Source organism: Pediculus humanus, genomic scaffold (genome assembly GCF_000006295.1).
Source record: "Pediculus humanus corporis 1103172107490 genomic scaffold, whole genome shotgun sequence".
In the NCBI taxonomy this organism is placed as follows: domain Eukaryota; kingdom Metazoa; phylum Arthropoda; class Insecta; order Psocodea; family Pediculidae; genus Pediculus; species Pediculus humanus.
Genome location: NW_002987106.1, coordinates 101,668 through 115,150, shown reverse-complemented (window position 1 = coordinate 115,150; position 13,483 = coordinate 101,668). Strand labels below are relative to the sequence as shown.

The window sequence follows — 13,483 nt, the reverse complement described above, 5'->3', positions numbered from 1 at the left end:
CATGGAAAACGACGAATTCGACGAGAAGTTTGTTGTTGTTGTGATTTCAAGGTTTCATCGAGCGTGTGAATCCGGCAGACGAAAATTTTAAAGAAAAATATTTTGATTCATTGCACGCCTGGCCGATCGTTCGATTCTTGAAATACCTGGAAAAATAAAAGAAATAATAATAATGATAATAACTGGAGGTTTTCGTCATCGAAAAAAGTAATTAAGGAAAACAATGACGAGCGTGACGATATCGAGATGACGATGATGGCGTGATAACAATCGTAAAAATCAAATGAAATTAATTGTGGATGTTGTTTTGATTTTCAATATGGCGGACGGAAGGAACGACGGAGTAATTTTGTTTTCTTCTTATTCAGGTGATAACTTGCTCGTCCTCATTTATTTCCGGTTCGTGTTTTCGTCGGTTTATTATAAACTCGTTAAAATTTCGTCTGCTGAAACGTTTTGACGACGATACGAGATTTTTCAAGGCGACGAATTTTTAATGTTTTAATAGATCGTCGGATGTGTAATAATGATGAGAAGATTTTTAGTCTGGAAATGAGAAAATTCGGTCACGTGGTTTTCCTTATTGTTTTGCGTCCCGGATGATGATGATGATGATGATGATGATTCTCTCTTATTAGTAATTTATGCGGATTTAAAAAAAAAAAAAAAACTTCTGGAAATGTGGAAGAACGTTAATGTGCCAAAAAGGAAAATTTACTGCTCGTTTCAGGCATTTTATTATTATTATTATTACTACTATAGTTTTTCAGGTATCGGAGAAAAATTATTATTATTATAATTTCGGGCTTTTTTTTTCCTAGGCGACATTTGACAGCCTTTGGTCGCTTCTTTGGATTTGTCATCAGAAATTTTTGTAAATTTAATGCCACGTCTATTTGTCTCTCTCTCTCTCTCTCTTTGTCTCTCTGCCTCTCTCTCTCCTTCTCTTTCTTACTATCTTTTTCTCTCTCTCTCTCTTTACTTTCCGTCGCTGTTCGTGATGGTGATCGTAATGATGATGATGATTAAATCGTCTGCGTATTCGTTCTTTGAAAAGGCTGTCGTTATATTATAACAGAATTATTAAATAATAATAATAGTAATAATAATGATGATGATGATGATGATGATGATGACGCATCCCTTTGAACGTGGTTTTAAATTTTATTATTTAAACGACGAAATCATTTTTAATTGATCGAATTATTTAAAGAATTCATCTTATAAATATATATATTTTTTTCTTTCTTTCTTTCTTTCGTCGGGGAATAAGATGATGGTGGCACGGGGGGGGGGGCAAAAGGAACAAAAGGAGGAAGGGAGGGGGAAGAAAGAAAAGCAAAAATTTTTGTGATGGTGGTGAAAATGGAACACGTTTGATTTTTTCTTCGAGGAATTTTCTAGAAAACGAAATCGTTTGAGTGCGTGCGTGCGTTTTTTTTGGATTCAAGGTAAGCAAGTCTAGGAGTTAACGCACATGTTATGCGTTTGTTAAAATAATAGCATAGGAAACGGAAGAGGGTAAAGGGGAGAGAAGAAAGAGGGGGGAGAGAGAGGATATGTGTGAGATTTTTAAGCTCAGGGTTTTGAAATCTTACGAAATTCGCGGCGAGGTCACCAAAAAAAAAAAAAATTTGAGAGAGAGAAAGAAGGTCGCGATAAAATTTGCAATTAAAACGCGGCGTAATTATTTGTTTTTTTTTTTGCATGTTTTTGATGACCGCGAGGGAATTTCCAGGTTTTTTTTTTCCCTCGCTTCCTTAATTACTTGAAGAGAGAGAGAGAGAAAGAGAGAGGGGGAAGGAAAAGAGTCGAGGAACGCAACTTCCTTTTACTAAAACATTATTTTGTGGGAAAAGGAAAACAAGTCATTTTAATTTAAAATCTGTCAATTGATTATTAACAGAGTCACGATCATCATCATCATCATCGTCGTGTTGTAAATTATTTAAACAAGAATTTTATTATTATTATTATTATTATTCTTTCAGTGTGTTTTAAATTAATAATAATTGAGTCTTTATTATTATTATTATTATTTTCGCTCTTTGATTTGAAATGAAAAAAAAATTTATTTTATTTTATTTTATTTTACGACGTCTTTTGGTTGTTGTTCCTTCTTTTTCTTGTTCATTTGGTTGTTGTTGTTGTTGTTAATTAATTATCGACTGGTTGTTCGTCGTTTGTCGTCGCAACAACGGATATCTTTATGCGTTTATTTTAAAAAAAAAAAAAATGTGTTTTCGATTTTGAATCGTTTTGAAATTTATTTTTTAAACCGGATGATGAAATGATTATTATTTATCGTTTTTGAAATTTATCATCATCATCATCATTATTATTATTATTATTAATAATATTTTCGTCGTTATGTTGAATGCCCTGAATTTAGATTCACTCCAGCTCGTCTTTCCCTGCGGTCAAAAAAAAAAAAAAAAAAAAACATTTCCGAACCGTCGCGTCGTTTGTTTCTTTCTCGCTCTCCACGTGGTTTTGTTATCGTTGATGACGTCATCATCGATCGTTACCGAAAGAAGATGATGATGATTATTTTAAGGTTTTTTTTTCCTCACCCCTCCCTCCTCCTTTCCCAGCCCTATGGAAACCTTTCGAATTCGTCCATGTCGTAAATTAAAAAAAAAAAAAAAGGGAAAAAGAGGGCGGGTAGAATGTTTTATCATGTTAGAAAACAATTTTCCGATTTTCCCTATTTAAGAAAAGTCAAACTTGTGGAGGAGACATTTTGGGGGGAGAGAAGGGGGATAAAGGGATTCTTTCGATTAAATTACATGTAACGAAGAAGTATCGGAAGAAAAACAAAAAAAAAAAGAAAGTTAAGATAAATGTGTAGCGTTCGGTAATGATAACAATGAAAAACGTGGTTTTAGAATCGATAATTTTAATTTTAATTTTTTTTTTTTTTTATTCAAAGAAAGGCGATGAATTATCAATGATGATGATGATGATGGATGAGTGAAATCGGGAAATAACCGGCGAATTATTTAAATTCGTAGTTAATAAAAAAAGAAAATGGCGGCAATAAATTTTATTTATTTATTTATTTATTTATTCGCCTACTAAATTTATCCAAAAAAATAAAAGTTAATTCGTGCCGCGTTCGTGTTTGTACGATTCGGTGAAAGTCGGTTTGAAACACTAACAAACAAAATAATGATGATGATGATGATGATAATGATTCTTTTATTTCGAACGCGGGGGGCGGCGGCGGGTGGGTGGCACGTGATTAAATATCGACGGCTACGATTTTTCATGAGAAAACAATCAAATTTGATTAATCGCAATCGAAAAAAAAAAACAAGGTTCGAATCGAAAGGTTTAATGTAAACAAACGAACAAACAAACAAACAAAAGTCGGATTGATGATGACATCGTTGCGTTCACGACTCGAACTTTGCGGTAAAAGTTTTTCCATTTTTCTTTTCGTCGTCGATTATTTTTATTATCGTTTTTATCATCATACGTCGTCTGCTGCCACTTTTTTTTTGTTGACCTTTTTTTTTTTTTTGGTTAGTATTGTCTTTGTGAGACAAAAGGAAAGAGAAAAAAAAATGGATGGCGTGATTATTTATTAGGGGTAACAACAAACAATGCGACGGATAAACAAATGAAAATTTTCGAGAGAATAAATTTGTTGAGATTAAATTGAGGAGGTTGGGGGAGGGGAGGGGAGGGAAATGTGATGGGTACTACCGGAAATGCGAGTTTGTAAGAGCGGATAAATTAAAAAAAATGGTAGGAAAATGACAACGATGACGACGATAGGGAGAGACCGAGAACAACAACAACAATAAGAAAATTTTTTTTATGACGTCACAACTTGTTTGAATCGTCTCCCGTTAAATTTTCGGGAAGATTTTTCTTATTCGTTTCATTTAATTTACTTACTCGTTTTTTTTTTTTCATGCGTGGTAGCAGAATGACTGACGACTGGAAGGAGGGGGAGGGCGAAGGGGAAGGGGAGGGATCGTTTTTCTTAAATACAATTATCATCGTCTACCCTTTTTTTTTTCGGGTCGTAAATTCCCCGTAACCACCTGATGTCTTTACATTAGGGTACGTCAAAAACTCTTTTCGGGTTCGAAATGAAAAAAGAGAGAGAGAGAGAGAGAGATAAAAGAGAGAGAAAGGGAAAGAGAAAGAGAGAGAAAGATGTAAGTGGAAAAGATAAAACGTTTCGGCAGTTGTATTATTATTATTATTATTACTCTTTTCGCCCTTTCGAATCCAATAAAAATAAATTTTCCGATTGAAATCTTTATCCTCTCTCTCTCTCACTCACTCACTCTTTCCCCTCTTTTATCTCTCTCTCTCTTTCTCTCTTTCTCATTTCCAAAAATTTGTTTTTTTTTTAATTCGCGAACGAATATCGTCATTATTATTTTTTTATTATTATTATTAATTTTTATTTTGTACTTTGAACTCTATAACGATGACTGTACCTCCTCCGTCATTTTGTTGTTGTTGTCGATTGTTGATTGTTTACGCCGCTTAAAAAAAACCGAACGTATATACGTGCGAACGTTTTTTTTTTTTTTTTTCGACAACTGGGTTAGTGGAACATTAAAAATTTTTGTTATTAGATTATATCCATTAGTCGAGTGAGTCGTCGTCGTCATTGAAGTTTGTTTTGTTTTGTTCGTTTTATTTATAATAATTATTATTATTATTAATTTTTTCATAATGATAATAATGATGATTCGAAATTGGATGAATTTTTTGGGGGGGCACGATGATGATGATGATGATGATAAATGTGTCGGAAGGAAATCATTTTTTAATAAAATGATAAATAAAATTGTGCGTACTGCGTTTGTTTCGTTTCGTTTCGTTTGTTTCGTTTTCCGTTTGTTTGTTTGTTTGTTTGTTTGTTTCAAATGTAGTTTTTAATAATTTTTTGTTTTGTTATAGAACACTTACACGAACGCGGAAAAATTACTCACGGCCGCGGAAGAACTTGCTCAAACGCGAGAGTGTAACGCCGAAGAAATATATTCGGTCGCACACGAATTGGAAAATCATGTTACCAGTTTTGCCAACAGAGTAGAGCAAAGGCGTCGGAGATTAGATTACGCCGTTAGATTCTACAGCCACGACAAAGAGGTTAGTTTGTCGTAAAAAAAAAAAGAGAAAGACGTAATTTTTTTCTCATGATTTTTTTTTAAAAGAAACTGGTTTATATTTTTTTATTTTTTAAATAATTAATTGCTTTTTTTCAAAATGTCTGTCTATCTGTCCTTCGTCATGTTTTTGTCGTCTATAGCAGAAGATATTTTTTTTTTATTAAAGTTTTTGTCAGTCGGGGCTATTCGTTTTAACTTGGCACAATTTCTCTCTCTTTATTATTATTATTATTATTGGTTGTAATTATTATGTTAAAGTGAAAACGGTAATTAATCTGTTTTTTATTTATTTTTTTTTTAGTATTTTCCCTTCCCCTCTCTCCTCCCCCCGAATACATTCTTGAGAATGATTTTGTTTAGCTTACCTGATATCTACGAATCGGGGGAGGGAAGGGGGAGGGGAGGCAGCACTTTGACCTCGCGAACACGTGCCTTGCATAAAACCTTGTTTTTTTGTATTGTTTCGATATGTTCGATTTTTTTTTAGGTTTTTCGTTTGATGGTGGTGGTGGCGGTGGCGGTGGCATACCGAACGTTTCCTTTCACTTTAACCTATTCTTTTTATGTTACAGTTGAGCAATTGGGTGGATCAATTACGGCAGGAGATACAAAATGTAGAAGCACCAGAAAGTCTCGAAGCTGCCGAACAGTTGTTGGAGCAGTGCTCGCAACAGAAAGAATCATCTTTGGACGCTTGCAATCGTACAATAGGAGAAGGTCAGGCACTCCTTCAGGAGCTCAGGTACGATTTAGTAATAATAATAATGTTTTTTTTTCTCTAATTTATTATTATTACTATTGTTGGTTTTTTCTATTCGTTATCGGGTACGTGCTTTCCCCCTTCCCTCTTCCCCCCGTATTCGTGATGGGTATTACGAAAGAAGTTGCTGCGCACTCTCTCTCTCTCTTTTTCTTCTCTCATTTTTTTTTTTTAATGGAGATCGTTCGACCGTGTCACGAACGACGAAATAAAATAAAAACTAATGATGATTGAAAGCTTCGATCGATTCGTTTTTTTTTTTTAACAAAAAGCACACATGTCGAACGCGAATCATGATGATGACCTTTCGGTCGACAAGAACATTAGAAGAAAATAATAATAATAATAATGATAAAAACCACAGCCTTCTTTATTATTATTATTATTATTATTTAACCATTTAGATTTAAATTGTCCGGTAATGATAAATTTTTGTACAGAGTCGTCGTCGTCGTCGTTCTTCCTTCACTTTAATTATATTTTTAAAAAAAATTTGATAATCAAGTTTAATTGAATCCATCCATGCATCATCATCCGTTTATACGACGTACACGCGTGTGTACGCGTGTACTTTTTTTTCTTCTTCCACGTTTTTTTTTTCTTTTTCCATTTCGTCACGTGATTGCGCATTTTAAGGTTTTCTCTTCGGGGTAATGTTTTCGTATCGTGGTCGTCGTCGTCGTCGTCGTCGCATTCCTTTTACCTTACTGGTAGTAACTGCCTAATCGGTTAAATTTAAAACTTGACCAACTGTCATCATAACATCTGGTCACGCTTCGTCTAATGTTCTCTCTCTCTCTCTCTTTCTCTCTTTCTCTCTGTCTATGTAATTTGAAACCGTGGAAAAAGCGAACACGAAACTCGTCGCGTTTTTTTTTTCTGTTACCTCTCCTCACCTCTACTCTTGTGACTAATCGTTGTGATACCTACGGTGACGATGATGTTCGGAGGAGGATGAATGATTCGAGTAGTGGTCAAATTTGATTTCGTTTTTCACATCCGAACGTGTTTCATTATCACCATCACCCACGTTCGAAAAAACTTCACTTCTCCCTACCTCCCTTCCCCCCTTTCCCCCCGTGAATAAAACGAAAACTTTCGAAATGTTTTACTTTCCCCGGTCATTTATTTCTATTTTTTCTTCTCGTCATTAATATGTATTTTTATTATTATTATTATTATTAATTTTATTTTTTTGGAAAGTGAAATATTTGGTCGTGGAACGAACAAACGAACTAGTGTGTAACAGATTGGGAAATTACGCGCGAGAAAGAGAGAAATAATAATAATAATAATCACGTTCGTACGATCGTCGCGACGAACGTGACCGTGCGGTGTCGTTTTTAAACGGTCGCGAACCTGTTTTAGCGTATAGTCTATGTGATGACGTCAGTCAAGGTCATTGAAACAATGTTAGAAATATCGATAAGTATCAATTAATCGAAATATCTATCGCGATTACGCCAAAAAAAAAAAAATTATTCAAAGAGTTTTGATAGTTGTTGTTGTTTGTTATTGTTGTTGTTTGTTGATGATTGTTTAAAAAGAAATTCGTATGATGATGATGATGATGATGATGACGATGACGGATGAAAACACAAGAAGAAGAGGAGATAAATAATAAACAATTTCGAAGAAAGAAAAGAAAAAAGAAAAAGGTTAACGAACCTTTCATAAATGAAATTTTTCCCGTTTTTTTTTTTTTTTCAATGTTGGGTTTCCGTGACGGTTTTTCGACAGGGAAAAATTTCCCTTTCATTCTCACGTTGGCTATATCTAATCGTGTCGTATCTTTAACTTTGTGATTTTTTCGAATCAAGTTTCGGAATCTCGAAGAAAAGACGAAGGCGGTCGGTTCGCCAATGTGAGGAGTGATGAGAGGATGGGGGGAGGGAAAAAAAAAGATAAGGAAAATTTCGATGACTCGTACAAACGCGATTGTTTGTTCTCGTCCGTCCGTTTGTATCCATATTTTCGTTTGTTTGTGTCCGGTTTGCGGTCTTTTTGATCTTGTTTGTTTCTTAATATGTTTTGCCATGTCAGAAAATGTCGGACGTCACGGTTTTCAGTTGTTGTTTCTTTTTTTTTTTCGTACACGACACGCACACACACACACCTGACGCCTGACCTGAACCTGACGACGCATCGCGTTTCGGAAAAGGATTTTCATCCGAGATCGTTCAAGGTCGAATCCGAAAGAATGTTGGTTGTTGTTTTACCGGAAGTTTTGAATCGAACGGTTCCCTCACAATATAAATCATCGCCACTCGTGAATTGTCGATTTCCGTTCGTTCTGGGAATCGTTTTTGGCTTCTTCTTCTTTTTTGTTTGGGGCCCACAGGTTCCCCCGATCGATATATCTGGATTTGGCAACGAGGTGTTACTACTATTTTCTATTTACTTGTTAACGGAAAAGTTAATGAGGGGGGCGGGAGCGGGTTTCGCAAATTCGTTTTATTCAAAAATGACACGGACAGGAACCGACGGACATGAATTCGACAGTTTTACTCGTTTTTTCAATATTATTATTATTATTAGTAGGAAATTTTTTTGTTTATTTCCGGAAAAAGAGAGAGAGAGAGTGAGTAAAAAAAAAAAAATGAGGAAAAGGAGTTGACAAAAAAAAAATGAAATGGGAAGCGGACGACATATTCTTCTGCATTTGTAGAAATTTAATCTTTTTTTATTGTTCTTCAATGTTTTTTTCTTTTCTCTCTCTCTCTCTCTCTCTCTCTCTCTCTCTTTCTCTTTCTCTCTCTTTCTCTCTTTTTATGAGAACTTGTTTTTTTTTTTTTTACGGTGAGTCATAAAATCTTTTGAAGATTTATGTTTTCAAACGGCTAAAATTGAGTGTTTCACGTTGTTTTCTTTTTTTCTTATTTTTTTCAATACTCCAATTGAAATAAAAAAAAAGGGGGGGGAGAGGGTTTTTTTAAGGGATGAAAAATAAAAAAATTTTCAAATGGTACGTGAGGGATAAAGCTTAAAGATGGAGTCGTTCGGAAAGAAAGAAAAGAAAAGTCGAAATTCAAAACGTAATGCAATTTTCAATGGAAAACAATCCACATTGGACGTGAACAACAACAACAACTATCGTTCGTTCGTCGACGATTTAGGGAAAATCAAAAAATAATAATAATGATAATAATAATAATGCAATTACGTCATTTACGGGGGCGGGAATGGGGGCGGGGGCGGCGATCTTGAAATCCGTTTTGGTCATTTGAAAAATTCGCTTTTGGAACGATGGACAAAAAAAAAAAAAAGAAAAATTTGGCCGGCTTTTACGATTCCCCCTCCTCCATCTCCTACCCCTTCCTTTCCTCCCTTATTCCCTTTTTATTTCGATTGTTCCCGAATTATAATTATTATTATTATTTTCACCGCTTATGCCTTCGTAAGGTAAATAAAAAAAAAGTGAGAAAACGATAAACTTTGTTGGTTGACGTTTGAAATCGACGATCTCTCTCTCTCTCTCTAAAAAAAAATTTTTTCCTCAGAATTTTGAAAATTTGGTGGGGAGGCGGGAAGGGGGGGTAGGGCAGGAAACAAAGAAACGGCCGCAAACATTTAAAAAAAAAAAAAAAAAAAAAAAATTTTTAAACCTGTGAGATCGTGACGACCATATTTAGATTTTTTTTTGAATTCCTGGTTCCTTGCTTTACCTTTATTTAGCATAGACGAGTTCATTTTTTTTTTTTTTTGCGATTTTACCGTTGGTATGTTTTTTTTTGGAAAAAAAAATGGAGGTCGTTACGTCATTTAAAAAAAAAAAAATTAATGTTACAGAAGCATCGGTTTAACAAGCGAAATGGATACGACGGGATCAGTCACAGCAGTCGAATCTGCTCTCGACAGAATTAATAAGCAAAGGGAAGAACTCGAAGAATTGTGGGCGACGAGAAAATTAAAATTGGATCTTTGTCTTAGACTCAGATTGTTCGAAAGGGACGCCCTAGAGGTTCGTAAAAAAGTTGTACGACCTCGCGGTTTCATTATCATTATCATTATTATCATTGTTATCGTATTCGCAGGTATCTTCTCAGTTGGAATTATGGGCGGAAAAACTTCAACACACGGAACTAAGTCGAAACGCTCAAAAAGCGGAACATTTACTCAGGTTGCACAACGAAAGTGTCGCACACATGCAAGATACGACATTTCAAGTTCTTCAAACCGGCCAAGAGTTGGCACAGGTACGTACGTGTGTCGTCCTCGTCTTTTTTATTAAATGAAAGAGACTTTGTATTAAGAAAAAAATGGAAAGTTGAAAGAATTTAAAGAGGAAAAAGAAGAAGAAGAAGAAGTGGATCGGAGACAGTTTAGTTGTTATCTTATGACCGATCGAATTGTGTTTAGTTCCACGTTTATCGCGAGTTTTTATTTACACGTTCGATTGTAATCGATGGCGAGTTTGTTGTTGTCGTTGTTATTGCAATTTCCGTTCTATGAAAAGTTTTTTTTTTTTTTCTACCAGGTTTTTGAAACATCGAAAATTTCACTCATGGCGGATAGTCAGTATTCGGCTCAGACGAGAGTTCAAGTTTTATTAGAGTTCCTACACGAGAGAGAAATGGATTTAGAAGACATAGCTGAAATAAAACGGGTTAAATTAGAGCAATGCGTACAATTGTGTCAATTTCAAAACGATGCGAATCAAGTCGTCAAGTGGATAAGAAATGGAGAATCCATGCTCACGGCTAGTTTTACCATTCCCAACAGTCTTCAAGACTCGGAACAGTTGAAAAAAGATCACGAAAAATTTCAAGTCGCCATCGAGGTTAGAGACAACAACAAAAAGAAAAAAAAGTTTTATTGGAAATGTGAGGCGCGAGAGAAAAATGAAAAAATTTTTGTTTTTTTGATTTTATAGAAAACTCACACTTCCGCCGTTCAAATCAAACATCGTTCGGAAGCTCTCATAAATGCGAATCACTACGATCCGAACAGCATTCGTGAAATAGCCGAAGAAGTAACAAAAAGATGGCAGCAACTAGTCACTTGCGCGGAAGAACGACACAAACTCGTGACGGCTTCGTCGAATTTTTACAAAACGGCCGAACAAGTGTGTTCAGTTTTGGACAGTCTGGAGAGAGAGTACAAGAGAGACGAGGATTGGTGCAGCAGCGAAAAAGTCGTGTCGGGAGATAAAATCGTCGCCATTGCCGAACACATAAACAAACATCAGGAAAAGAAGGAAGCTTTTTTGAAAGCGTGCACACTCGCGAGGAGAACGGCGGAAACTTTTCTGAAATACACGAGTCGGAGTCTTCAGTATTATAATTACCAAGGGGAAGCCGGAACGAGAAATGCCGAACAACGAGTCAAAGGTAAATTAGATAGTTAAGAATCGGATTAAAATTTGGCGGGAAAAATAATTTGAATTTTTGTTTTTTTTTTCTCCAGTGATACTGGAACAAGTTTTGAGCCAGGAAAATAAAGTTTTAGAATATTGGACGCTTAGGAAAAAAAGATTAGATCAATGTCAACAGTACCTGCTTTTCGAGAGATCAGCTCAACAAGCTTTAGAATGGATACGTGACAAGGGCGATCTCTACCTATCGACTCACACGTCCGTGGGTCAAAACAAAGACGAAACAGAAACGTTGCTCTCGGAACACAACGAATTCAAAGGGAAAGCCAAAGTGAGTGTTTCTTATATAGAGATAGATATGCGGGAAAATGAAGTTTTCTCATTTGTTTTGACGTATGTGTTCAGGAAACGCGAGAAAGAGTTAAACTCATCATTCAATTGGCGGATAATCTCGTTGAAAATGGACACGCTCACGCGAACGCCATTAAACAGTGGGTGGCAGCCGTCGACAACAAGTACAAAGATTTTAGCTCGAGAATGAACAAATACCGGGGTCAATTGGAAAATTCTCTGGGAATACAAGCGAAAGCGGAATTGAAACAAGATTTGTCCATTGATCGTAATTCGGATTCCTCCCTGGACAACAAAGTCAAAGAACCCACGTCGAAGGATTTGAAAGAATTGAACGAAGAGAAAAGGAGATCAGCGAGAAGAAAAGAGTTTGTTTTTTTTCTATTCTACTCTTCCCCCCCCTTTCCCCCCAGTTGATTTTCTAATTCGGGCATATTGTTTTAAATGCAGATTCATAATGGCTGAACTCCTTCAGACTGAAAGAACGTACGTCAAAGATTTAGAAACTTGCATAAAAGTTTTCCTGAACGAAATGAGAACGTCTTCTAGTCTTCCCATTCACATACACAACAAAAGCGATGTAGTTTTTGGTAACATGGAAGAAATATACGAATTTCACAACGGGATATTTCTTAAAGAACTTGAAAAATACGAAACAATGCCGGAAGATGTCGGTCACTGTTTCGTCACATGGGTAAGATGGCGACACGCGCGAGGACTCGATGGTGATGGAAAAAAGGAAAATGGCTGAATTAATTTCTTCTTTTTACAGGCTCAAAAATTTGACATGTATGTAAAATATTGTAAAAACAAACCAGATTCGAATTCGGTGCTAGTCAATCACGCGGGTACATTTTTCGAAGATCTTCAAAAGAAACACAGGGTGGAACATCCCATAGCCGCGTACCTGATAAAACCCGTACAAAGGATAACAAAATATCAGCTTTTGTTAAAAGATTTGCAAAGTTGTTGCCAAGAAGGACAGGGAGAAATAAAGGTTTCCGTTTCCGCTTTTCACATTTTTGTTTCCGGGGAGGTAGGAGATGGTAAAGTAATAACGATGACATGATAAACAATTTCAGGACGGTCTCGAAGTCATGCTCAACGTTCCGAAAAAAGCAAACGACGCCATGCATTTGTCACTTTTGGAAAATTGCGACATTTCATTGGATAAATTGGGAGAAGTCATTTTGCAAGACACTTTTCAAGTTTGGGATCCGAAACAGATAATACGAAAAGGTCGGGAAAGGCACATATTCCTTTTCGAACTTTATTTATTGTTCAGCAAAGAAGTGAAAGATTCGAATGGAAAAGCCAAATACATATACAAAAATAAATTAATGGTGAGTTGAAAGCGGCGGAGTTGTCCGAGCGATTTTTTGTGGGGGGCCGACGGGGGCGACGACGACGACGCACGAGTAATTTTTTGTGTTTTAATTTCAGACGTCCGAATTGGGAGTGACTGAACATATCGAAGGTGACGAATGTAAATTTGCCGTTTGGACGGGACGAGCTCCCATATCGGATTATAGAATCGTTTTAAAGGTAAAAATTGTCGCACGATGGTCGTTATTTTTCCTTCTACTTCCACGATGATCGAAATTAGTTTTGAGAGAGATTAATTTTTTTGCGACAGGCATCTTGTTTGGACGTCAAACAAACGTGGGTTAAAAAACTACGTGAAGTCATACAGGAAACGTATTTTTCGACGGCTTTGCCTCTAAGCTTACCCAAAAGTCCGGCCAAAGGAAAAAGTGGAAGCAGTCAAAGATCGAGCAGAGACATGGAAGACAACGGTTCGTTGGATGAAAATGCGGAAAGAGTTTCCGTTGCGTCTTTCAGTTCCGGAAACACTACGGATTCCGATAAGGTAGGATTTTAATGTAATAATTAAAACCGCGTTGTAAGGGGAGGGAG

The 13,483-nt window shown here is 36.0% G+C and overlaps 1 protein-coding gene across 1 annotated transcript in view; it reads left to right on the top strand.

Annotated features, from left to right (window-relative positions):
• Positions 1–13,483, top strand: part of Phum_PHUM149600 (Huntingtin-associated protein-interacting protein, putative) — a gene marked incomplete at its 3' end in the record, with an annotated part of 64,675 nt that overhangs the window by 22,420 nt on the left and 28,772 nt on the right. The window contains exons 11-23 of the mRNA XM_002424708.1: positions 4,930–5,121; positions 5,714–5,883; positions 9,691–9,862; positions 9,936–10,097; positions 10,379–10,681; positions 10,775–11,243; positions 11,323–11,546; positions 11,621–11,934; positions 12,017–12,260; positions 12,339–12,563; positions 12,649–12,909; positions 13,010–13,111; positions 13,203–13,436. Coding sequence (XP_002424753.1) covers positions 4,930–5,121; positions 5,714–5,883; positions 9,691–9,862; positions 9,936–10,097; positions 10,379–10,681; positions 10,775–11,243; positions 11,323–11,546; positions 11,621–11,934; positions 12,017–12,260; positions 12,339–12,563; positions 12,649–12,909; positions 13,010–13,111; positions 13,203–13,436 — 3,072 coding nt within the window. The remainder of the gene's footprint in view (positions 1–4,929; positions 5,122–5,713; positions 5,884–9,690; positions 9,863–9,935; positions 10,098–10,378; positions 10,682–10,774; positions 11,244–11,322; positions 11,547–11,620; positions 11,935–12,016; positions 12,261–12,338; positions 12,564–12,648; positions 12,910–13,009; positions 13,112–13,202; positions 13,437–13,483) is intronic.